Raw genomic sequence first — 27132 nt, forward strand, 5'->3', positions numbered from 1 at the left:
CAAACGGGAAGGAATGGGGGGACATCTGAAATGCTGTCAACAATAATAAGAAAGCTGTACTTAAGGACAGAAGTGAGGTTTTACAAAATGTGTTCGAGCCCTTGTTACATGTCTCTGCGGCGAGTTGTAAATTTTGTCACCTTTTCCCTAGCAAGCGGGTGTTTTATTCCATTCATGGTCTCGAACTGCTTGCAGACGGCACCACCTCACTGAGGAGAGTGGACACTGGGGTGACGTCAAAGGGGACCCCTTTCTTTCCTTCTCGCTCATGTTCTGTACTTAAAGCCACAGACAGGTCCTAGCCCTGCCCTGACTTCTTAGTGTCGGTGGCATCTCAGTCTCCATTTCTCTCTCCCACCCCGCCATCGCCTCCCTCCTCCTGTTAACACCCCCCACAATGACATCCCTGCTTCGAACCCACCACCGCACCTCGACTGCTGCTTTTCCCCGATTTAGGTTTTCCTGCCAGACACGAAGGGCGGGCACCTCATTTTGGTAGACACCGGATAAACACTTCTCTTTAAATAGAAGCAGTAGGCTCTCGGACTAGCCTTTTAAAGGCGAAGAAATTCAGCATCGTGCAGTACATTCAGCAAGAAATCAGGGAGAAAGAACATGGGAGAGTCTGGAAAATTCTGCAGGGAGGCTTTGCTTTTGTTATTAGCAGATCCCTCAACTAATCAATGTGGATGAAGTTCATGGACGCTGTGGATGGAACCCTTCCCAGAGCAGCTCAGTGGAGGGCGGTGGGGGAGAGGGCTGCCTTCTGGCTGACCTATTGAAGGGATTATGCCTGATGCTGGTCCAATGTGGGGGGCAATCAGGCCAGTATGGTTCCTTTGGTGCCATTCAGCACATCAGCCGTGGACACAACCCACCAGAGGATTAGGGCTGATGGATAACCCAAATGGAACGCATGCTGGATCGTGAGGTATTCCTTTCTGCCAGATGGTGTTTGACACCCCCCGACTCCAAACCAGCTGGCCCCTCCACTTTCAAACAGGATTGGGAGGACTTCAAACCATGGATGAGCTGCGAAGTCTCCCAAAGCTTTACAAACCAGCGTTTGTGTGCATGAATGTGGCTGGAACTGCCCCGATTGAGACAGCCTGCGCCTTCTCTGGGCCCCCATCTCCCTTCCAATCCCCTAAAAATGCGTGTAGGCCAGGTAGGTGTTCCCGGAGAGATGTGAGGAGCCAGATCACTCTAGAAACGAAATTCTTCGCTCCTGGGCACTTTGTCTGTAAATTCACTCTTCTTCTTGGTCGCCTGTCTGCCTTAGCCGCTGCTCACTCACTTTACACTTCCCGCTGAGGAGCGCCCTTGTAATCTGACCGGACCTGGGGAGAGATGCCAGGTGCTCTTATCTTTGGAGTGCTCCTCCTCACAGCCTGATCCACGGCCACTTGCTTCACAACTATCTATGGAAATTATTAAAAATGCACATTCCTGTCCTGGCCAGTTGCTCAGTGGTTAGAGCATTGGCCCACAAATGCAGGAGGCAACCAATCGATGTGTCTCTCTGACATTGATGTTTCTCTCTCTCTCTCTCTCCCCCTCCTCCCTTCCACTCTCTCTAAATGGAAGAAATATCCTCAGGTGAGGATTAACAACAACAACAACAAAAATAAATGTAGATTCCTGAGTTTCCCCTAGACCAGTGATGGCGAACCTATGACACGTGTGTCAGAGGTGACACGCGAACTCATTTTTTTGGTTGATTTTTCTTTGTTAAATGGCATTTAAATATATAAAATAAATATCAAAAATATAAGTCTTTGTTTTACTATGGTTGCAAATATAAAAAAATTTCTATATGTGACACGGCACCAGAGTTAAGTTAGGGTTTTTCAAAATGCTGGCACGCCGAGCTCAAAAGGTTCGCCATCACTGCCCTAGACTTTCTGAACTGGAGTGTTGCCCAGAAATCTGCATATTACCCAACTTCCCAAGTGATTCTTATACACAGTAAGGTTTAGGGATCATTGCATTATTCATAGTCATTAAAAGGTTAATGTCTATGTGCATGTCAAGCACATGGCAGGTGCTTAATAAATTCTTGTTAAACAAATTAACCTTTAAAAATACATCCATATGTGTGTATATACATGTATAATACATAAATGAGGAAACTAAGGCTTAGAGAACTTAAAAACACTTGGCCAAGAACACATTAACTAATGAGAGGTAGAGCTGGGCTTTAGGGCACCTTCTTTAGATGGACTTTGTGGGTGTGAATTTGCAGGCTGGTGCCTCCTTCTGACAATGCTGAGTAGTGCAAGGCATCTGATTGGCTCTCTGGTTGAACTGACTGATCTCTTCTCCAGCATTCTCCTCTTGGCCATCTCTGGTAAATTGACAGGGCCACCTCTTAGTATTTATTTATTACTAATGAAGAGAGCAGGCCCAGGGAAGTTGGGTGATCAATCGCAAAGCCAAACAGCACCCGTTCTCCTTCCCTGTGCTCTACTAAGGTTGGCCAATGCCCTGGTGGTGAAGCAGAGGGAGACTAAATGTATCCTGGGTCCCTCTAAGACATTCGTAAACTTTCGCCCTGGTCACAGATGTCCACTTCCTCCTCCTTCCTGTGTGTAGCCCTTTACAACCTCTTTATCATCTGTTTCCCTGGTCTGCAGGTGGATTGCCTGTGTCTCTGCCAGGACAGGTGGCTGAGCCAGCACAAGACAAAGGAGTGAACTAGGTGGAGTTGGCCTTGCCCCTGTTGGCGCGCTTGTCCCTCCTCTCCCACGATCTTTCCCTCCCTTTCTCAGACCTTCAAAGCTACCTGCGCAGGGGACTGGCCTCTGCGAAGATGAAGTTGTTGTAAACCTGTGTGCATTTTCCTTGGGGCTCTCTGAAGGCAGGGTTCTGACCCCGGGGCAACTCCAGAGATTTTTGGAGGAGGCCATGGGAAGTTTGTTTCAGGACCATAGATCTTCAGACATAGTCTGTTGTGTACACACACACACACACACACACACACGCGCGCGCACACACCCACGGTAAAAAAAAAAAAATAGAAACATGGTCTCCACTGAAGAATGGCTGAGGGAAAAAACACCTTTTTAAAAGGGTATTTATGAAATGCATGACTTAAGTGGAATAAGGCACTTCCTAATGTGGGGCTTATAAGGGGAAGATGTTTGAAAAGCCCCCTTCTGGTCCTTTGCCACTGTGCCCATAGTTTTAGCTATGGAGTATTAAAAGCTAACATATGTTGAGTGTTAGCTATATTCCAGGCACTGTTCTAGTTTTTCTCATGTTTCACCTAGGTTCCACCATCCTGGAGTAGGACTTACTATGAATATTTTCACCCATTTTAGGAAATTAAGGCGGAGAGAGTAAATAGCTTGCTCAAGGCTCTATAGAGAAAAGTTCCATGATCCAAACCCAGGAGGCTTGACTCCAAATCCCTCTTAATATTACATTACATGGTGTAGTTACTTTTATTATAAAATAATTTCCTTTTAAGAAATATAGGTGTGTTTTTTTTAAGAAAAAAGACAAAACTAATTGCCCATAATTGCACTGGGCCCCTGGTTATAATTTTTTTATAAGAGTAAGTGCACGTGGTTAGAAAAGCCAAATGGTTCCAAAAAGATATAAAATGAAAACAAGAGTCTCTGTGTCCCCGCTGTCCCCTTGCCAAGGGGAGCCCTATTATCAAATCTTTTTTAATCCTTCCAGGTTATATATTACTTGAAGGGTTGTTTACACAAAAGCAGACATGCCATAGTCACTAATTTGCATCACGTTTTCTTAACTAATAAGCGATTTTCCGACCGTTCCACTTCAGCACGCACCCCTTTTCATGACTAGAGTCCTTACTGGTAGGTAATTATATTGTCTCTTTGGGTGCTTCTGTGCAGGATAAATGCCTAGCAGTACGGTTTTCTTTTGTGTGTGCTGCTTTAATTCATATTCTCACTAACCCTTACCAAAGGGTTTCCCAAACCCTTCACAGAACCACTATTATCAAGCTTTGACTTTTTACTTTTTTGCCAATCAGATGAAGAAAGTCTCGTTTTTATTTACATTTTAATGTTATATGTGAAATTGTATGGCTTTTCAGGTATATTGCTCATTTTTTTCCCTCTATTGTCCTGTCATCCGTCTGTTCATGTCCTTTGCTCATTTTTCTGTTAGTTCTTTTTTTTTTTCAAATTTGTATGAGCTTTGGTGAATTAGCTTTTTATCTGTCGTATGTTGCAAATAATTTCTTTAAATTTATTATTTGATTTTGACTGCTATTTTCCCCATAAGTAATTTTATTTTATGTAGATTTATCAGTACAAAATTATTCACTTCTAAATACTTTAAATTTGAACTTTTTGTTTTTAAATGTGTGTGTATATGTGTTTATGGCAGCTCTATTCATTGCACATCAATCGGAATGAAGACAAATCTTTTTTGAAATTATGATATAAATGGAAATGATACTTACAATTTTTCAGGAAGACTTCTGTTTTGAAATGCAACAGTACTTTTATATCTTTTTCCAATCAACTGATTGACCTTTTGATAAATATTCCCTTTCTGCCTGGCAAGTGTGGCTCAGTGGTTGAGCATCAACCCATGAACCAGGAGATCACAGTTCTATTCCTGGTCAGGGCACATGCCCAGGTTGTGGGCTCAATCTCCTGTAGGGGGAGTGCAGGAGGCAGCCAATGAATGATTCCCTCTCATCCTTGATGTTTCTGTCCTTCTCTCCCTCTCCCTTCCTCTCTCTGAAATCAATAAAAACATATAAAAGATATTCCCTTTCTGAGATATACACCCCTAGAAGGTTCAAGGAATAGTTTGCAAAATCTAAAACAAAAGTCCTCTGGGAAGGATTTTTTGGATTCTTTGGCTGCCCTCCCCCCCCTCCCCCAAAAGCTTTGCAGCTAAAAGTCAGTTCTACTGACTCCGCTTTATAGAGCAGCTTCTTTTATAGTGTCTTCTATAATTACATCTGTCCACTGCCCCAGCTGCTCCCTAATAGCTCTGCTTGGCTTCAGTGAAAATGGCTCATCTCTCTCCCTGGAGAGCTTTAAATAAAAGATCTGTGTATCTCTGTGTGGGGATGAGAGGATAAAGGGATGAGGGACTGGCTTTTGTTTTTCTTTTTTCTTTTTTAATTTGCTGCCTCTATTTGAGATGGGGATATAGGTGGCCAGCCTGAATTAATTTGATAGCTTTGTGGTGACACCCTAAGGATGAAGGAAGGTTTGGGATTGTGTCAAGCTCTGGTTTAGAATGACTTAATACAATTCTGCGGACGTCAGGATTGCTGTCCTCAGAGGCCCATGATGTTCTGATGTATGAGGACTGCACATTATCCTAAAAGCAGGCAAAAATAATAACATCCTGAGAGACCACATCACAGGTCGTGGTTTTTAAATATAAGTCTGGTAATCCGTTTTTGCACATATTCTTTTCGTTTGCATTTTTCCTTCTCTAATTCCCAGCCTCACCATCACATGCAGAGAATGCTTGGTGTCCTGGCATTACTAATAGAGTAACGCTTCTCAATAGAATCTAGCAGCCCTAGCCGGTTTGGCTCACTGGATAGAGCAGCGGCCTGGGGACCGAAGAGTCCTAGGTTCGATTCCAGTCAAGGGCATGTACCTTGGTTGCAGGCACATCCCCAATAGGGGGTGTACAGGAGGCAGCTGATTGATGCTTCTCTCTCATCGATGTTTCTAACTCTCTATCCCTCTCCCTTCCTCTCTGTAAAAAATCAATAAAATATATTTTAAAAAGAAAAATAGAATCTAGCGAGACTACCAAACGAAAAACCACCAGGATTTCTGGAGGCCAGCGAGCGTAGCTTGTAGCTGGAAGATGCCTTCAATTGCAGGTGCTCAGGCATCAGGACTGGCACCACACCGTATTTTAAAGGTCAAGTTCATCCTGCCTGTGCAGTCCTGGAATCCTGCTCCGCCAACCACAGCAGCTGATCCAAGACAGTATTGATAAGGAACAAAGACAGTATTGATGAGGATGACTTAGATATGCATATTTTAAATTCCCTTCCGCTTTTCAAGCTTGACTCTTCAATGGCCAAATCTTATTTCCCGTGCTTTGTCCAAGCATTCCCTGTGACATCAGAGATTCCCAGTTGGGTGTCTGCACACAGGCAGATGGGGGCAAACCTTACATATTAAAAGATTAAAAGCTTTCATACTTAATTATATTGAAATATTAAAAGTGTTGAAATTGAGCATACTCTTTGGCTTAAAAATTCTACCTTTGGGAATTAAAGAACTAAGTAGACAAGGATATAAATTCATATGCCCAAGGATACCCGTTGACGTTAGGCCTATGTTTAAGAATGTGGACCCTGGGGTCAGATGGCCTGGGTCGCAATCTTGCCTCTACTTCTTATTAGTTGTGTCACTGTTTTTGTGTCATTCAACTTCTCTGCCTTGTAAATGTCCCGACCTCATAGGGTCTGTGCTATCACAAGAAATAAATGACTTAACCTGTGCAAGATGCTTAGGATGGTTTCTGGCATATAGTGTTTGTTACCAATAGTAGGAAAACTGAAAATAGCCTCCATATACGTTGATTTAATGAAACAAAATGTGGTCTGCTTTCAAGATATTCACATATTGAAAGAAAGACAGTTAGGTTACATGGTAGTGTATTAAATCTGAATTCTAAAGAGTTATATGTCAAAAGATTATAGTTTTGGGTTTTTTTTTGGTAGTGGAATTATAGACTACATGTTCCCCTCTGGACCATTGCTATTTTCTAAATTATCTATAAAGGAAATGTATAGTATAATAAACATTGTCTTTTTAACATCTTCAGAGTAATAACAGATAACATTTATTGAAAGCTCACAGTGGAGATCAGGTTATATGAATATATGCATTGCTTGCACTGTCCCTATGAGGCAGGTGCTATGATTATCATCTCCATTTCACAATAGAGAAACTGAGGCACAGGGAGGCCCTGTCTGGCTCAGGGCCTGTACTTTTAGATTAGCTACTCCCTTTGTATGATTTCAGCACCAAAAGAGCAATGAACTACAGCATCCACAACAATAACCTCGTCGCATTCACTGTTTAAAGGAAATGAGTAAAGAGCGCCTCTCCTTCCTTGTGTCTGTGTTGCCAGCTAATAGATAAATTGGGGGAGGGGGGATCAGGTCTCCAACCTTCCTCTTAAGTTATCGTGCTTAGCAAATGGGGAAAGTACATCAGGTGATGTAGTAAAATTGACTTTTCTGTGTAGCCCTTAAATCAGCGGTTCTCAACCTGTGGGTCGCGACCCCTTTGGCGGTCAAACGACCCTTTCACAGGGGTCGCCTAAGACCATCCTGCATATCAGATATTTACATTACGATTCATAACAGTAGCAACATTACAGTTATGAAGTAGCAATGACAATAATTTTATGGTTGGGTTACAACATGAGAAACTGTATTTAAAGGGCCAGAAGGTTGAGAACCACTGCCTTAAATAGAGTGCATTGACTTTACATTGCATTAACCAAACTGGAAATAGTTATAATTTTGCAAATCATAAACTGAAATAGTTGAGAAGTAACATATTTTTTTCACTTTTATATTATTCAGATAGTCCTGAGTGCATCTATTGGGTACCCTGAATGAGCCTTCTAATCTCTTTCATATGTGCAGAAGATAAGTTCAAAAAGTACAGGAACACGGTGACATTAGGGCCTGCAAATACGTAAGAGTCAATTATTTAGTTCCTGTAGCAATGAAGTGTCCCTTCAGTTCAGAGAGCTTAATTACCACAGATCAAAGGCATCACGAGGAAACAGTGGATTTTCAGCAATTGTCTGTTTCTCTTGTAGAATTTCCACACTGGGGACTGAGCCTGCAACCCCGGGCATGTGCCCTGACCAGGAATCGAACCGTGACCTCCTGGTTCATAGGTCGATACTTAACCACTGAGCCATGCCAGCCAGGCACACAGTATCTATTTTTTAAAATCTTCTACCTTTATGATTTAATAACCAACCTGGTAATTTACTAGCATACAAAGCTGGTTGAAGGAGGGTGTCCAGACTAGTGTGTTCCTGGGTACCACGACCAATCGTGCATCCTTGAGACTAAAATACGAGTTTAGCCAGTGCATTTCTCAGAGGCAACTAATTAGGTTCGGGGAGCTTCTGGAGTTCAATTTATCATTAGATAAAGTCTCTGAAATCCAGAAGGCCTGGCCTGTCCCATCTTGATAAATTGCCAGCCTAATCCTCCCAGAACTCTGCTGGGAGGTGAAATTCACTACTGTCTCCTGTGCTCAGAGATCATTCTTGATCTTTTTCCCAGAAGAGGCCGAACTTCCTGAGAGGTGCTGGCAGCCGGGGGAGGGATCTCTCTCCTTGCGGTTGCTTACCTTCCGGTCTAGCAAATCTACTAGTAATACAACCCGTCAGCGACAGGACCTGCTCAGCAGTGGGCCAGTCTGGCCACATCTTGCACATATGGCTCATCTTGCCAGTTAGCAAGATGGTAGAACTCTCCCGTGTCCCCGCGTTCCCCGCTGCCTTGCTATGGATGCGGCATGGTTCATGCAAGTAGCACGAGGATTTGGGCAGGCTTTGTCGCTCACAAACCTCGCACAAATCAGCCTTGGTCTCCTCAATTGCAGAACAGTGAGATGAATGCCTGCCTTACAACGTTGTCAAAAATATAAAGAGTAGAAAGCATCTCCTGCAGGGCCTGGAACCTGCTAAGCACTCACAAAGTCGTTTTTATTATAATCATTGTTCACTGCCCGTTAGAAACGCAGGGGACTTAAATGACTCATTTTTTCCCTCAACTCACTAATGTGAGCTGGCCCTGGGTTCTAGACCAGAGAGTCAGGAGTTGTGTTGTAGGAGTTGAGAGACAAGGTCAAATAACTGGTACACCTAGGTTTGCTTCCTGAAAGCAAAAGGAACTTCATCTTTTATTTCATCTCTTTCTTCTTCCCACTTATTCTCTCTCGCCTCTCTCTTCCCCTCCCCTTCACTTCCCCAGGCAAGCCCTGGAATATTTTCATTACAATTTCAGAACCACGTATTTGTTGTTGTTGGAGACGGGATCCATATTAATTATTCTACCACACTCCTAATTACACACCAAACTCTAGTCTGTACTCAAGATACAATGCGACGATCCTAAGCTAATGAACAATCCTTCCACCACCACCCCCCCCCTCCTCCCCAAAAAACACCTACATTTTCCAGTCTTCCTGTAATTCAGAGGTTCCATCACTGTGAACTTTTTTCGTTCTGTTTGGAAGCACTCAATGCCTGCTTTTCGTTAAGGTTCTGTTTTATAGCAAAACTGCAGCCGCAGTCAGAGAAAGGCCATAAGCAGATAGCACGGTTCCAGCACTTATCTGGAGCCCAGGCTTGCTTCCTGACCGCTTCTAACTGGTTGATTGTCTCCAGACCCCGAAGTGCCAAATGCAAGTGTGGCTAGGCTAGCTGACTACAAAAGCCCAAAGATAAACTCTCGGAAAAACTATGGGACTGACGAGCACGCTGTTCGTGTTGCTTACAGTTTGGGCCGGCACGTGGATGAGGCTGAGAGGGCCTGTGACTCACAGGGCGGGCGCACGTTTCTCCCCCACGTGGGTCACTGTTGGTAGTCTGCTGGACGCCGGGCATCTGCAGGCAACCAGCCTCCTGTGCTTCCAAGCTGTGCTTACGAAACCATGTCCTTGTGTGTGCGCCTTCTCTTGGCTGCTTCGGGGAAGACAGCCCAGGGGCTGGGAGCTCTGGAATCTTGGCACGTGCCGAGTTAGAGAGCAAAGGCAGGGCGCCAGGGGCCCCGGGAGGCCGGGAGCTGGCCAGCGCGTCCTGGGTTTCCTTCCCCTCATGCCTCTCCCCCCTGTTGTTTTGCAGGTAGTGAAGCCGATTTTAGCTCCTCGAGCAGCACGGGCAGCATTTCCGCTCCTGAGGTCCACATGTCTGCCGCGGGAAGCAAGCGCTCCTCTTTCTCACGCAAGTAGGCACTGTCTCCTGCTCTGTGATTATTAAGACCCTTTGCACAGGTGACTAACCTGGACTTGATGCTTCTATAGAGCCGCCCAGATGACTGTCCACTCATATCTTATTGGTCAGTGAGTGATTTTTGTTTGTGTTTTAGTGATTAGAAATGGGTGGTTTTCTCTACCTGTCCTCCTGTGGTCACGTGGCGTGGCCTCTGTCATCTCTCATCCAGGCCTTGGCTCTGGGTCCAACCTGCTTTCTCTTCCTCACTCACCTGTGTACTCACCTGGGTATCCAGCTGGCCTTCCAGTTTCCACCCGCCTCCCCTCATGAATCTAGATTACGAATTCACCCTTTCTTTCTTCCAGCTGAGCTTCCTTTTCTTCATTTTTGTGCAAGAAGCATAATGACCATGTGGGCATCCCAATATTTACGTGGGGAAAGGGTGAGGGAAGTATGACGTCCATAAACATGAGTGGCCACCACAGAAAGGGGCAAAAGAGCTAAATAGCTAAGTGTGTGGGCTCTGGGGTCAGGCTACACCTTGGTTTGAACAGCAGCTTCACCTACAGGCTGTGTGGCTGCGAGCAAGTTGCTTAGCTTCTCTAAGCCTCAGTCACCTCGTCTGTAAAATAGGGCTATAGTCATACCCACCTCATAACGTTCATTGTTAGGATTAGATTGGCTGATAGAGGTAAAGTGTGGGCTCAGTGCTTGGAGCACGGTAAGCATCAACAGGGTTCGCCATGGATGCTGTTTGGATTGAGGGGAGAAGACTGGGGGACATGAGAGCCTCTTCACATGGGGTGGGAGAGGGATTCTCTGCCACCATCAGTGACTTATCCTACAAGTATTTGTTGAGCATCTACTCTGAGACAGGTTCTGGAGATAGGGCAGTAAACAAAATGCCATGAAAATTATATTCATTCTAGCAGGGAAAGAGAGACAATAAATGCATAAGTGATATAATTACTTTTAAAACGTGCAGGGAAAGGCTATTCTCTTCCTCACTCACCTGTGTACTCACATGGGTATCCAGCTGGCCTTCCAGTTTCCACCCGCCTCCCCTCATGAATCTAGATTACGAATTCACCCTTTCTTTCTTCCTTTTCTTTATTTTTGTGCAAGAAGCATAATGACCATGTGGGCATCCCAATATTGACGTGGGGAAAGGGTGAGGGAAGTATGACGTCCATAGGCATGAGTGGCCACCACAGAAAGGGGCAAAAGAGCAAAATAGCTAAGTGTGTGGGCCCTGGGGTCAGGCTACACCTTGGTTTGAACAGCAGCTTCACCTACAGGCTGTGTGGCCCCGAGTAAGTTGCTTAGCTTCTCTAAGCCTCAGTCACCTCATCTGTAAAATAGGGCTATAGTCATACCCACCTCATAAGGTTCATTGTTAGGATTAGATTGGCTGATAGAGGTAAAGTGTGGGCTCAGTGCTTGGAGCACGGTAAGCATCAACAGGGTTCGCCATGGATGCTGTTTGGATTGAGGGGAGAAGACTGGGGGACATGAGAGCCTCTTCACATGGGGTGGGAGAGGGATTCTCTGCCACCATCAGTGACTTATCCTACAAGTATTTGTTGAGCATCTACTCTGAGACAGGTTCTGGAGATAGGGCAGTAAACAAAATGCCATGAAAATTATATTCATTCTAGCAGGGAAAGAGAGACAATAAATGCATAAGTGATATAATTACTTTTAAAACGTGCAGGGAAAGGCTATGGGAGAGTAATGGGGTGTGTGGTGTGTTTCAGAGAGGGGGGTTCTGGGAGACCTCGGCGATGAGGTGAGCTCTGAGCAGAGACCTGAACAAAGCGACGGATGAGCCACAAGGCACTTGGGAGTGATTTGTCTCTAGACTTTGGGGATGTCACTTGGCTCTCCTGGGCCACAGTGTCCAAATGTGTATAAAAGAGGTTGGACTACACGATGTTTTAAGGTCCCTTCCTGGAAGAAAGCCGTCCCATTTCTAAAACCTTGCATTTCCAGGAGTCAGCAGGCGAATAGTTCCATTCCTCTTGGGGAAGCCGCAGCTTGGGGTGATGTTTACAGAGGGACCTGAGACCCACAGTGTAGAGTTTATTGAAAACAAAGCTGAAGCCAGACAAACCTGTAACAAAAGGGCGAAGTCCACATGAAAAAGCAGTCGTTCTATTCCCAAACACCATCTGTTTTGGAAATAAAGTGCCTCTGAGATCACAGGACAGTGCATATAAACGTTCTCTGTGTAAGTCAGATGTGGCTTGCTCTGAAAACAACCCATTTATCTAACCCATTCAAGAAATTAGCCCATACCCATGGTACAGGTATCAAAGAGCAGAGGGGCCAAAGGAAAAACAAATGTCCTGAAGAAGAAGCCAAATTTATTAAGCCTTTCAAAGGAATTTGTATTTGTGGTTAAATTTCAAGGTAATGCCAGTAATGCTGAGTGACTTAGAGAAAATATGCTAGTCTGGAATCCATGATATCTCTAAGTGGTTAAAAACTGATATGATAAACATAAAATAGCTAAATCTAACTATGTGCAAATCAGGTGTATGTTTAATAGATGGAAAATTGAAGCTGGAAATGTTCTATCCATTATCCTCACTTTTTTTTTAAATCCTGACCCCAGGACATGCTTATTGGTTTTAGAGAAAAAGAAAGGGAGGGAAGGAGGAAGGAAGAGAGAGAGAGAGAGAGAGAGAGGAGAAGAGAGAGAGAAAACAGTGACCTGGGAATCAAACCTGCAACCCAGGTATGTGCCCTGATTAGGAATCAAACCTGTAACCTTTCAATGTACAGGACAACACTCCCACTAACTAAGCCACACCAGTCAGGGCTCTCACTTTTTTTTTTTAATCTGACCCAGGCACAGAGCACCATGAGTAGATATCTATGATGGAATTAGCTTAGCATTTCACATAGTCTTTGTGATCCACACATTGAGGGCAACTCCTCTAGATGGGCCAGTATCCATGCCAAATTCTGTAATAGCTTGTGATCTGTTTATAACCTTTCAGTGTACAGGACAACACTCCCACTAACTGAGCCACACCAGTCAGGGCCCTCACTTTTTTTTTTTAATCTGACCCAGGCACAGCACCATGAGTAGATATCTATGATGGAATAGCTCAGCATTTCACGTAGTCTTTGTGATCCACACATTGAGGGCAACTCCTCTAGATGGGCCAGTATCCATGCCAAATTCTGTAATAGCTTGTGATCTGTTTAATTGGCTCATTCCTCCTGTTAGAAAGGAATGTTCTCTGTGGAGAATTAGCTCCTGGGAGAAAGCATGGCAGGAACATTGGCAAAGGTGGGGTGGGAGGAATGAGGGACAGGTGGAGTTGGGGAGAATAGTTTTGATAGGTGATTTTAAAAACAACACGTTAGAGATTGGCCAATGATCTCTTCTTATAGAAGGCCAATTCTGCTGATGTATCTGAGGCATTCTCTTCCTTAAACTAAAACCCTATCTGATCAGAGGCAGACGGAAGCGAGAAGAAAAGAAGGGCTTGGGATTTGGAGTCAGACAGTCCTGGACCTGAGTTCAGCCTCCACTGTTTATTAGGTGCATGACCCGGAGCCCCGAGCCTCAGTTTCCTCTCCTGGAAAATGGGGTAATAATGGCATCTACCTCCTGCTGCTGTTGCTGATGGTGGTGGTGCTGATTATGGTGATGATGATCATTCCAATTTGCTAGGGTTGCCATGACAAAATACCACAGACTAAGTGGCTTAAACAATAGAAATTTACTTTCTCACAATTTTGGAGACGATTAGTATGAGATCGAGGTGTCAGCAGGTTTGGTTTCTTCTGAGGTCTCTCTCCTTAGCTTGTAGATGGCCGTCTTGTCCCATTTCTTCACCATCTTTTCTCTGTACCTGTCTGTGTTAAATTTCCCTCTTCGTACAAGGACAGTCGTCAAATTGGACTAGAGCCCACCCTAGCAGCCTCATTTCAACTTCATTTCATTTTTTGAAAATATATTTTATTGACTTTTTTTACAGAGAGGAAGGGAGAGGGATAGAGAGTTAGAAACATCGATCAGCTGCCTCCTGCACACCTCCTACTGGGGATGTGCCCGCAACCAAGGTACATGCCCTTGAACGGAATCGAACCTGGGACCTTTCAGTCCGCAGGCCGACGCTCTACCCACTGAGCCAAACTGGTTAGGGCTTCATTTCATTTTAAAAGCCCTTTTTTCAAACATGGTCACATTCTTAGGTACTGTTGGTTAGGGCCTCAACCTATGGATTCGGGGACACACGCAATTCAGCCCATAACAACGATGATGGTGATGATGATGGTGATGATGGTGATGATGGTGTTGATAAGAATGTTACCTGAAGGAAAGGACAACAGCTGGGGAATAGAAATTCACCTGCGCCCCTCCTGAGGTTTCCATCTTCACGTCTCCCTGTCTCTCACTTTCCATTTTTCCTACTCATGTTTGCAGGCCTGGGGTGGGGTCAGCAGAGTTCTATCTCTCCCCTGTGGACTTCATTCTTGTTCACCAAACCAAGGAGGTTAGGTGGGCTGAGGAGGGTAGCATTGGTTTTGCCTGTTCACAGCCATGACCAATATGGAATCCCTGCTTCGCCTTCCAAATGTTTTATCATCATCCATGATGACTTTGGATTAAACTAAATGTAAGGAACAGAAGAGACATTTTTAAGTATGTACTTTCTCTTAAAAAAAAAGTTAGCTGTTACAGTCTAGTCATTCATTTCCTGAAATGCATGTGAATATATTTGAAGACTTGATTGTACTTCAGTCATGTTTAATAGCTTAAGAGTTTTTGCTTTCGTCTGTAGAGCAGATGAGTTCTTACAAAATCCCCATCTAATTGAATGTGTGTCTTAGTCACATACTACACTGAAGAAGGCAGTGGCAAATTCTTCGGGTAATAACCACATACATAGCCAGTCCCTTGTACCTGTTTATAAGCTCAAAACAGTATATTCCACTTGGGTAAAGTAGGAGGCATTTCTGTAGCGTGAAGAGACCTGGATTTCATTCCCCGTTCAGCTCTGTGCTCTTGAGCCAGTTTTTTTGTGGGTTTGGTTTTTTTCTCTCTCTGAGCCTCAGTTACTTACTGAGTACTTCACGGAGTATTTCACTGAACACAAGGGAGATAACCTCTGTACCAGCTTTATATCCAGCATGGAGGTCAGTTACATGAAACAGTGTTCATAAAGCACCAGGAACAGGGCTGGAGTCACAGGAGGTCCGTGGTGAAGGTTGACTCAAGAGGATTCCCCAGGTCACAATTAGGGAGAGTTCCTTCCTGTCTGCCCTGACTTGTAATGGCTAATCCTCCAAACTCCTCACAGCCACAGTAAGAAGCAGTCAGGCCAGTTGGTGCCAGACCTGGAAGGGACGTATGAAGAAGCAAATCCAAGGCAGGGTGCATGTTCTCTGCAGCTACGCCCGAGGCCCTCCCACCCCAGGGCTGCTCAAGTTGGTTTGTCACAAAGCCATCAGCCCATCTGTTCTCCATAAAGCGCCCCCTATTCAGGAAGAGGAGACCGAGTCCATTTGCATGATTTCAAAAGGAAAGAACCTTTTAACTTTCCAACGTGGCGATGTCTCCTTTGTGTGTGATTTATGGGTTGACAGCTAGTTGACATTGTGTTTGATTTTAAATAATTGTGGGTTTGGAGCCAAGTGCACCCACGTGCACGCTCACATTCCCGTTCACACACGTTTCTCATTGAGATGTGTCGGTTGGACACGGCGGTAATTAAAATGGCAAGTGGGGGATCGTCAAAAAGCAGGACTGACTGCTCTGTGTCCTCCTGTTCCAACACTCTTTTCAAAATGCTTCCCTGGAACCAGATTAACAGGGAAGTGGAAACAAGTTTCTTCTCTAATGACACCCTATAGTTGAATTGCCCTGAACAGCTTACCAAATGCCCTCACATGCATTCTTTGATTTTTCATATCAACTCTGTGAGGAGGACAGGAGAAGTTATCCTATATCCCTGTAGGTTAAGTTCCTACTACGTGGCAGTGCCAGGACATAAACCCCATGTATTCAGTTACCAGTCATCCAGGGGCACCTAATGTGTGCCAGGCAGCAGCGGGGATAGGAAAGGCCAGGCTGTGTTTCTGCCCACAGCATGCCCTCATCCCCCAGGAAAGGAGGGTTGGAGTTGTGATGCATTGTGGTTCGTTTCACGTTGGAAGTTTGCACAGAGTATTAGGGAGCAACAAGGAATGGCACCTACACCGACCTTGGGAAGGAAGAATCAGAGAAGGCTGCTTAGAGTAGGTGCCCATCAGTTTCGAAGTAGGAGGTACCCCAGAGGCTTAGGGTAGGGAGCAGAAGGAGAATATTCTAGGCAGAGAACATTAGAAGCTTAAAAATATAAAGATGTTGGAGAGCGTGGATTGTCAGGAAACTGTAAGTCGTTTGGAATGCTGGGATAGAGGGTGGAGCCGGGAGGGGGAACAGGGTGGCGGGATTGGACCTTATGGACATGCTAAGGAGTTTGGCCTTTATTCTGGAAGCGGGGGAGCCAGTGAATGGCTTGGGGGAGGGCAGTGATATTCAAATTCCATTTTGGAAAGGCCACTCCAGCTGCAGGGCCAGCCTCCTTGCCGAGGGGTCAAGACAAGAGGCCAGGGAGCGAAGAGGGGGCTGATACAACATTTCAGCAGTTAAATGATAAAGGTTATGCTAAGTTATTGGGGATGGAAAGAGAAGGGGAAACAATAAGTGGTTAAAATTATAGATCTGATATATGTATGTGGGCTATGTTTATTGTTCTATTTTCTCCTCCTTCTTTATGGACAGTCCCCTACTTCCCCATTCTCCAAATGAGCCAACCCACCTGAACCCACCTGAAGCTGAAACAGGTGCCCTGGAACAAACACCACGTCTTCAAAACTGCCTCCAAAATGAACCTGAACCAAATCAATATTTACATGGTTTGTGTTCCTAGCAGGCTGCTGGGTTTAATCCAAAACAAGCTTTGTGGTCAGAAACCATTTGAAACAACAGCAGAGGGAGAGGTTGCCGGTGCCAATGGCACCAGGAGAGAAAGTATCGGGCAGGTGGGAAGAAGGCTGCTCACAGGGCAGTTTGCATCAATAATTACATTGCCTCTTTCTAACTCTATAAGTTGGATTTCCTTAGTAGTAACTAGCTCTAAGGAGTAAAGCATTAGCAGTGGCCACCAATAGCCTCGAGGGTTTTAACATTTTTTTTTCATGCTCTTCCCTCAGCCGAGGTCCCCACGGGCGGAGTAATGGAGCTTCATCACACAAGTCTGGCAACAGCCCACCGTCCCCACGCGAGAAGGACCTTCTGTCCATGCTGTGCAGGAATCAGCTGAGCCCTGTCAACATCCATCCCAGCTATGCGCCTTCTTCCCCAAGTAGTAGCAACTCTGGCTCCTACAAAGGAAGTGACTGTAGCCCAATCATGAGGTGAGTACTGATCATCTTTCAATTCATGGTTCCTTATTCGTCCTACGCGGTAAGTTTTCTTTAAAAAATAGTTACGCAACTCTTGATCCGCTGTCTTATTCTGCAACAAGACACTTCTCTTTCCCACACTCAGCTCATTGTTTAAGGGCTGCTGCAGAAAGAACGCCAGCCACAATCTCTCTTAAGTTTCAGCTATCCAAGTGGTGAGTGGGTCGGGAGGAAAATGGAATCGCTCATGTGTTCATTGAGATACCAGTTATGTGTTGAGTACCACGTTGTGCCAGGTACTGTGTGACGTGCTGGGAATAGAGCAGCGAGCAACAGAGATGGGCCCTGTGTGTACCACCCAGAGGAGAAGAAAGACCTGACTCATCTCATGACAACAACTCATTAAGATTATTCTGCAAGTAGCTGTGTGTGTAAAAGGTGGCCAGGGGTCCCACTCTGAAGGGATCGCTGAGAAAGTGAAATTGAAATGAGATCCGAAGGTCAAACAAGGAATGAGTTAGTCCTTGAGGGATGGGGGTGGGGAGGCAGAAAGAAGGAACTGCACATCCAAAAGGGCCAGGGCAGGAGGAACAGAGGGCTGGGAGCTGGACTCAGGCCCTCTTGGATGGAGTGCAGGCTCAGGGGGAACAGGGCGAGGGCAGTGGCTTGGGCTGGGTCCAGAGTCAGGGGAGAAGCTGCCAGCCGTCCTCCTTCAGCCCCTTCCTCTGGCCGTCTGTTCTCATCAGTCAGCTCTCGTACAGCCTGGCAGGGGCCTGGATTCCAGCTCCGGGTGGTCTGTAGAACATCAGGCACCTCTCTTACCAAACACACTCAGCCTCGTTCCATCAGAAGGAGGAAACTGCCCACGGAATCAGCACACTCACTCCAGGGACTGGTTTCAGAACAATTTGAATTCAGCGCATAACAATTAAGATCTTAAGGGCACATTGTGTGGAAAGTTAGGTCATCTCGCTCCCTTCCTTCCCTCCCGCCTGCCCTCACTCATTGTCCTTTAACATAACAGCCTGCTACTCTGAACTGGCAGGCAAGCCCTGGACCATTGTGTATTATTTTGTCTGAGATCATTCAGAAGCCATAGAAAATCCTCCCTCTCCCCTGTCACCCTCCCCACACACTACCCTGATATTCCATGTACTGAACATCCTAAGACTGGCAGGTATATTGCCATCCCCTTTCATGGTGAGGTCACACGTTACTGAGGTTTAATAAGATCTCAACACACGGCCGCCACTTCTTCTCAAGCTCTTTTCTGTGCCTTACTTGGCCTTTTTATGCTAAAGGTAACATTCTGTTACTTGGGCTGTTTCAGGCGGTCTGGAAGGTACATGTCCTGCGGTGAGAATCATGGGGTGAAGCCCCCAAATCCAGAGCAGTATTTGACTCCTCTGCAGCAGAAAGAGGTGACAGTGAGACACCTGAAGACCAAGCTGAAGGAATCTGAGCGCCGACTCCACGAGAGGTGAGTCCCAGTTCCTCGCACAGGGTGGTTTAGGACAGTTGTTATTTTTGTTTTGTTTTGTTTTGTTTTCTATAAAATGAAATAAGAAACTACACTGTAGAAAAGTGGAAAAGAAGAAATGTGATTTCATTTCTGTCATATTTCATAACTCAGTCTCAGAAGATTTGGCTGTTTCAGGAGTTCAGGGGACCCTCCTTGGTTAGAGGGGACTGCCTACCTGCTCTGGGTGTGAGCAGCTTTGACAGGAGGAGTTGGGTGTGTGCCTGACTATTTTTAAATGGCAGGAACACTCAGAGCAACAATCCATACTTCCAGCCCAATGGGTCACACACAGGGAGCCCCTAGTAAGCTCTGTTTATTTCTGTGAGAGAGTGGATGGCTGTGTGCACTGTGATTCCTGCCAGCTATTTCTGTGCTGAAGGAAGAGGTTCATTATTCTTGGCCAAGTGTTGAGGTAAAAAGCAAAACAAAGCAGCCCATGCTTAAGAGATCTTATCTCGGAGAGAAGAGACCTTTGACAGTTGGAGCAGATGAGATTCTCTGCTTGATGGTTTTCCCCTGGAACATTTTAGGATGGATGAGCAGAGCTCCGACCAGGGTAGCTGTGAACCCAGGGTAAGGTTGCCCGGAGTCAGACCCTATTTTCTGGAAGTCTTTGGGGTATGATTTGAGGAAACCATGAGAGGGTTTGAGCAGTCATGGGAGGGAGAATATTCAAGCCTAAGCTTAAAGCAGCAAAAAAACTGACATCTCTTCAGATATGTCAAGATCCTCACTGCCAGGTCTTCATATCCCTGAGAATGTGTGGACATAGGAAGGCATTATATGTAAGGAAGAAATTTTCAACAAAGATCTTGAAGTAGAGTCCTTTAAGGGATCTAAAAACATAGGCTAGATTCTCTTCAGTATAGGATGGATCTGATATCATCTTACCTGAGAGAAGACAGAATAATCAATTTTTCACAAAGTCCTTGCAACATGTATCATTTTATGATTTAATTTTTTTAAAAAAATTATCATTGGAATATGATGAGAGAAATTCTGCCTTCTTAGATAGGTGATTGAAAGTGAAATGGGCTCAGCTGGAGTGTCTCAGTAGTTAAGCATCAACCTATGAATCGGGAGGTCTCAGTTCGATTCTCGATCAGAGCACATGCCTGGGTTGTGGCCTCCATCCCCATTGTGGGGCATGCAGGGGGCAGCCAATCAGAGATTCTCTCTCATCATTGATGTTTCTATCTCTCTCTCCCTCTCCCTTCGTCTCTGAAATCAATAACAATATGTATATATTTTTTAAAGTGAAATGGACTTTCCTTCCACAAACAACCTATATATATAAAAGGCTAATATGCAAAGTGTCCCCTTGGGTGTTTGACCGGGAGACTCGAAGTTCAATTGCTCACTATGACCTGCGCTGACCACCAGGAGGTGGCATGGAATGAAGGAAAGCCCGATCAGCCCTGATCGCTGGCCAGGCCTAGGGACCCTACCCATGCACAAATTTTGTACACCAGGCCTCTAGTAGGTATATAAAAGGATAACTGAGACACTCTAATATGTTCTAATAATAAAATTTCAAATATTAAGGTTGGTCTTTTTAAATATATTTTTATTGATTGCAGAGAGGAAGAGAGAGGGAGGGAGATAGAAACATCAATGATGAGAGAGAATCATCAACTGGCTGCCTCCTGCACACCCCCTACTGGGGATCGAGACCACAACTTGGGCATGTGCCCTGACCAGGAATCGAACCATGACCTCCTGGTTCATAGGTCGATGCTCAACCACTGAGGCATGCCAGCCGGGCTCAAATATTAAGTATTAAATAAGGTATAATGCTTGTAAAATACTTAATGCAGTGCCTGACATGTAGTGATGCTCCAAAAAGAGGGGGAAAAACAATAGGAGTGTTTTTTATTCTGATTCTAGTTACTAGAATTATTTTTAGCTATTTTACAGTTGGGGGTGGGCTTATTCATGGGTATTAACCTGGGAAAGAAAAAATGTCAAAACTGATTTAATTAAGTCTGTGTTTCAAGTGGAAGAGTTTGGTCATTTGCCTGTGTGTCAGCTGGCTCAGAGATGACATTTTTCTCAGCCTCCTGGGTCTGCTCCTCTTCTCACTGCAGGGAAACAGAAATTGTGGAGCTGAAGTCCCAGCTGGCCCGGATGAGGGAAGACTGGATTGAAGAAGAGTGCCACCGGGTGGAGGCCCAGTTGGCCCTCAAGGAGGCCAGGAAAGAGATCAAACAGCTCAAACAGGTCATCGAGACCATGAGGAGCAGCCTGGCCGATAAAGACAAAGGCATTCAGAAATACTTCGTGGACATCAACATTCAGAACAGGAAGCTGGAGTCCCTCCTGCAGAGCATGGAGCTGGCGCACAGTGGCTCCCTGAGGGATGAGCTGTGCCTGGACTTCTGCGATTCCCCGGAGAAAAGCTTCCCCCGAGACACCCCTGTTGGCCAGACGGCAGATGGGCTGTCCGTGGAAGAGCAGGTCACAGAGGAAGGGGCGGACAGTGAGCTGCTGGTGGGAGACAGCATGGTGGATGGCTCAGATTTGTTGGATGAGCTGGCGACGGCCACCGCCACCCAGGCTGGCGACCTGGAGCTGCTGCATTGCACCCCTGGGGCAAAGGTCCTGGCGATCATCCCCACGGAGGTGGGTCCAGAGGTGGGCCGTGTGGTGGTGGAGCGGGCTGTGCAGACCGACGTGGTGCCCTACAGCCCCGCGGTCTGTCCTGGCAATCATCCCCACGGAGGTGGGTCCGGAGGTGGGTCCGGAGGTGGGCCGCGTGGTGGTGGAGCGGGCCGTGCAGACCGACGTGGTGCCCTACAGCCCCGCGGTCTCCGAGCTCATTCAGTACGTGCTCCAGCTCCAGGACCCCTGTGCCTGGGGCTCAGCATCGCCTTCTGAGTCTGCAGCTGATTCCACAGAAAGCTTCGCGGAGTCCATCTCCGCGTTGATGGTTGATTTAACTCCAAAGAATCCAAACTCAGCCATCCTTTTGTCTCCCGTGGAGACCCCAGACGCCACGGTGGGGGCGCAAGCTCCTGCAGATCGCCTCATGAGAGAGCTGGATTTTGCAGGTTGCACAGAAGAAAGGCTGGACGGCATCATCCCGTGGGCCCCGGGGGCCGTGGGGAGGCAGTACTGGAGCCGCAGTTTCCTGGTGGATCTCCTGGCCGTGGCTGCCCCCGTGGTGCCCACCGTGCTGTGGGTGTTCAGTACTCAGAGGGGGGGCACGGATCCCGTGTACAACATCGGGGCCTTGCTCCGGGGCTGCTGCGTGGTTGCCCTGCACTCGCTCCGCCGCACCGCCTTCCACGTCCAGACCTAGAGAGCAGTGGTGGTTCCGTGTGCCAGTGGGTCCCAGGAGGTGTGGTGCCAGGTGGAGAAGCAGCAGGTCGACCCAGGGTGGTCTCTGTTCTGTCGTGTTGCTCCTCGGTATCTGATTTGCACTATGTTTAGTGGGAGCCTGTTCCCTGTGGAGGCCCGGAGGTATCTTCAAAGGCATGGAGACCTGGTTCAAGTCAAAAGCCCCACCCGTGTGGTGTCGAAAGCATGCTCGTGACCCTGCGTGTCGTCAGAGGTGCCCGTTCTTACCCTGGTGGTTCAGGAAGAGAAAATGCAAAGTTTGCACTTTCAAGACAGCTTCTGTCCTGCCGGCATGCGATCTCCTTGCTTTGCTTCGTGCTGTTTTCCAATGTGTGATTGTTCCAGCATTCCTGATGGTCTTGTGCATAGCAGGGGACTGTAACCAAAAATGAACATGTATTTGCGCCCTTGGTTTGAAGAAGTCTTGACTAATCCTTTAGTGTCTTCATTGGGGTTGATAAGGTTTGAGTGTTTGCCGTTTTCTACTAAATGTAGCTCCAAAGTCTAAAAATGGCTTGTTTGTTCTTAAATCTGTTAATTGATGAAACTGTCTGTAAGTTTACAGTGTATTAACTTATTTTTTGCTTCTTATATATAGTGTTTTATTGGAAATGGTTTGTAACCAGACACTTTGGCATGATGAAAATAAAGATTAGTGTTTCCAGTTAAATAAATGTTTTATCCTCCTATAAAATGATGATCTCTGCAGTTTTATTTTAATAGATAAAAAAAGATTAAATAAGTAGCAGATCCTTCCATGGTTATCAATAGTGGTCTGTAAAAATGGGATTAATTTAAGAGGAAATTAGAAAGAGGAAACATAATTATTAAAGGTGAGGATTTCCTATCCTGTCTTTTTTTAAAAAAACAACATTGTTTCTGAGTAAAAGTAGCTTTGGTGGTTGGTTTGTTTTTAAATTACCCATACACTTGTTTTTCCACATATTTATTCAGAAAGGATGTGTTGACTATTTTCAGGAAAGTTGTGTTGACTTTTTTCCCAGGCATGTTAAGGGTGCAGAGAGGGAGAATATGTTAGGACCATACTCCCTCCTCCCCTTGGAATAATAGGGTGAGGGTAGGTGGCTGGGGAAGGATGAGATAGTATTTGATCCGTATTCATTTCTTCACATCAATCTTGGGAAGTGGGTATTACTCCATTTTACAGATGAGGGAGCTGAGCCTCAAAGACGTGCTCAGAATGTCCTAATTCATCTCTGAAGCCAAGATTTCAAGGGTCAGCAAAGCAAATACCTTTCCACTTTACCACACAAAGGGAAGCGACCTGGAGAATATCCTAACTTCTCATTCAGAAACTCTTCTTCCATGTAGAACTTTTTACCTTTAATGCTATATTTTTTATCTACTATGCCTTGGTTATTGCCCATCCCCCAATAAAATATTAACTCTCTGAGGGCAGGAATCTGTGTTCTGTTCTATTTTGTTCATAAATTATGTCAAGAATTTATATGGCACATAGTATGTGTTAGGTCCATGCCGACAGGAGCCAGGTCAAGAGACATGAGTGTTTAAGAAATTTTATTACATTCTTGTCTCAGCCCTTCTGTTCACAGATGTAACAATACATTTATAAATTTTGCTTTTTAACTTCATTCAGCCTGGTTCCTCTCAGCATCGACTTAACAGTAGGGATTCTAGCAATAGCTGTTAAATGAAATAATTTATCCAACAAATTCTTATTGGGTGCTCACATGCTAGGCACTTTACTGGCTTGGTCTTCAGTGGTGGAGGATACTGTTTCTTCCTTGAGAGGTCTTAGATTCTGCCTGTGAAAGACATAAAATATGTCAGCAAGATCATTTTAAATAGCGGTAAGTGCTTCCAAGGAAATAAACAAGGTGAAGGAAAGGAAACATTAGCACTGATGGGTGAAAAAGAGCCTGTCACATGAAAATATGGCAAATAAAATGTTGCAAAAAGAACAAATGCAAAGGCCAAGAGTCAGAAAAGGGCTCAACATTTTATAGGGGCTTCAAAGAGGCCAGTGGCTAGAGCAGAGGGAAGAAGAGGAGGTTTGGAGAAGTGCACAAGAAGCTAGTTCATATGGTGCCTTGTAAATCATGGTAGGGTTGGGTTGAATTTATTCCCAGTGCAATGAGAAATATTAATGGACTTTAAACAGAACAATAATATAATCTGGTTTCTTTCTTCTCCCCTTCTCTCTCCCCCACCCCCGCTGGCTCCCCCCCCCATTTTTCCTCTTTACCCCCCTTTTCTCTGGCTGCACTGTAAGCAGGCAGGAGCAGCAGAAGCAGGGAGACCATTTAGAGATCTATTGTAAATAGTCCAGGTGAGTAATTATGACAATTTGGAGGTGGATATAGAGATTACGTTGAATAACTGAAGATATAGCTTTGAAGATACAACTGTTGTGATTTGCTGATAGATTAGATGTAGGAAGGGGGTGAGGTAGGGTTTAAGGAAGAGAGAAATTAAGGATGGGTGATTCTCAGGTTTTTAACTTGAGCACCTGTGTCAATGGTGGTGCCATTTACTGAAAGTATAAAGCGATCGAGAAAAACAAGTTTGGGAAAATAAATTTGAGATGTCTATTAAACACCTGTGTGGAAATGTCAAGTGAGTAATTGCATATTTATATGAATGTGAAAATCATGGGAGCTGTCAGGGCTAGAGCTATAAAATTGGGGTTCTTCGGCCTTTATTTACTATTTAAAACCATGGGATGGATGAAGTCATCCAGGGAGAGTGTAAAGAAGAAGGCCAAAGACTGAGTCTGGGGCACTTCCACATTTAGATAGAGGATGAAGACCCAACAAAACAGCCTGATAAAAGGCAGCAAAAGGCAGAAATTGTTTGCCTCAACAATAGGAGGCAAACTCGTGCATGTAGTATTATGAAAACCAAAAGGGAGAGTGATTCAAGAGTGGACCGGTCAACTCTGTTGAAATCCTACCAAGAAGCTGAATAACGTGAGAACATATACATGTCCACTGGCTTTGACCACGAAGTCTTAGTGACTGTCAAGATCATTTCTTTGGACAAATGGGCATGGAAGCCAGATTGAAGTGGGCTGGTGAGTGACTAGAAGAGAGAAAGTAGAAATTGATGCATGCAGCTAATTTTTTTTTTAGGCTAAGTTTTTACTGAAGGGGTATAAATAAGTAGGTGATAGTTACAAGGGCACATGGATAAAGGGGTTTTAGTTTTCAAAGGAGATAGAGCACATTTATACACTTTGTGATTGAGCCGGCTAAGTTTTTACTGAAGGGGTATACATAAGTAGGTGATAGGGCACATGGATACAGGGGTTTGTTTTAGTTTTCAATATTGGGAGGAGATAGAGCACATTTATACACTTTGTGATTGAGCCAAAGAAGAGAAAGAAATTGATGGCCTAGGAGAGAGGATCAGCTAAAGGAGGGGAGCCCTTGAGAACATGAGAAGGAATAGGATGGAGGGCACAAGGATGTGCATGTGGGTGATGGTTTGTCTCTGAAAGGCCATTGCTCCCATTGGAACACACATGGGCACTCAACACACAGCCGTACAGAGACTTGGCTGAAATGGAATGGAAACTATTTTGGGAGGTGAATAACCGGAACTGTCCCAAAATAATGAGCCGTGCTGACTCAGGTCCCTTCCTGTAGTCCAGCCCAAACCAATACCTAGACGCTGTTATCTTCCTTACAGTCCCTCCTTGTGTTTATTTTTAGTCATTGCTAAATCCACCCATTTTTACTTTAAGAAAAATTATAAGGGTGATTTTGGTGTCCACTTGTTGCTACAGAAATGATTATAACTACACAAATTCAGCACTGTTCTTTATCAAATCAAGATGGTTGGAAAGATGGGCTCTGGTAAAGAATTCTCCATGAACCACAAATATTTATGTTGATTATCAAATTGGAGGCAGCAGATCATGAAGAGCAAATTGTTTTGTTGTCTTAATGACCTGCATCCTTCTGTAAACCAAACGGTTCAAAGTTAACTACATATTCTATCCACACCGAGACAAATTGTGCAGATAAAACCGGAGATTCTGGAGCAGCTACTGTGCTTTCCTTCCCCACCCCCACCCCAGCAGTTACTCTGTTTTTCTGTTTCTCCCCTGCCACCTCCACCCTTCTCCAAGGTTTCAGTATGTATAGTCTGTGGAAAATTACTGCTTGCATTCAGAACGTTCTTTCACAAGTGAGTCCCCTGGAGTAAATACAAGATGCAGCATAGCTTGCCTTTCCACAGCCCTAGGCGTTGGCTGCGTTTGTGGACAGGATGATCTGATCCCATAGAAAGAAGTGCCTCTAAGTTGCTTCCCGTAATTCGGATGCCTGTGATGCACAAACAGGCAGGAAAACGGAAAAAAAGAACAAATCCTCTCTACTGAACACATTGCTGTCCCATCAAAGCAAATGTTAAACATTCCCGACAGTTATGTGTGCAAACATTCCAATTTATAAGAAAAGATTTTTCCCCAAAGGGATATGTTGACCTTTCAAAGTTGAGCTGTTCAGAAAGGGAGGGGAAATGCAATGTACTCAGATGCCAAGCGTTTCTGACATTTGGGCAGGAGAAAAAGGAAGTCTGTGATTTGCATTTATCACAGGCCCTCCCTAAGTACTGGTTGGGTCTGATGTGTTTTTCTTTTGAGGATTTTTTCATTTTAAAAGTCTTGGGGTAGTTTCTGACTTCTATTTTGGCTCCGTGAGCACTTTTACAAAATTCACTTACTTCCAGTCTTACCAGGCAACATGTATACAAGGAAGCAGTAACCTAGGCAATTAAACATAGCAGTATATAGCAACGAAGGCTTGAAAGAATGTCAACAAATTCCCAGTTGTTGCAAAGAAAAACAATTAGAAAGTCCAAATAGAATAAAAAAAATTATGTCAAGTCATTATGTTTAAACCCCTGGAAGAGATGCTGGGCTGTGACTACTG

General features: G+C 45.0%; 1 protein-coding gene across 3 annotated transcripts in view; it reads left to right on the forward strand.

Moving 5' to 3' along the window:
• The window catches only part of SYBU (syntabulin (syntaxin-interacting)), an 87068-nt gene extending 64157 nt beyond the window's left edge, over nucleotides 1-22911 (forward strand). For 2 of the 3 annotated variants that reach the window (XM_005869054.2, XM_014541979.1), the window contains exons 4-8: nucleotides 9853-9955; nucleotides 17161-17364; nucleotides 18683-18832; nucleotides 20962-21496; nucleotides 21609-22911. In XM_005869054.2, the coding sequence (XP_005869116.1) occupies nucleotides 9853-9955; nucleotides 17161-17364; nucleotides 18683-18832; nucleotides 20962-21496; nucleotides 21609-22175 (1559 nt within the window). In that variant the 3' untranslated portion in view covers nucleotides 22176-22911. Of the gene's footprint in view, nucleotides 1-9852; nucleotides 9956-17160; nucleotides 17365-18682; nucleotides 18833-20961; nucleotides 21551-21608 lie in introns of all 3 variants that reach the window. The other variant, XM_014541980.1, reaches the window with a different exon arrangement.
• Nucleotides 22912-27132: the final 4221 nt, after the last annotated feature.

Source organism: Myotis brandtii, unplaced genomic scaffold (assembly GCF_000412655.1).
Source record: "Myotis brandtii unplaced genomic scaffold, ASM41265v1 scaffold285, whole genome shotgun sequence".
NCBI classification, from domain to species: Eukaryota; Metazoa; Chordata; class Mammalia; order Chiroptera; family Vespertilionidae; genus Myotis; species Myotis brandtii.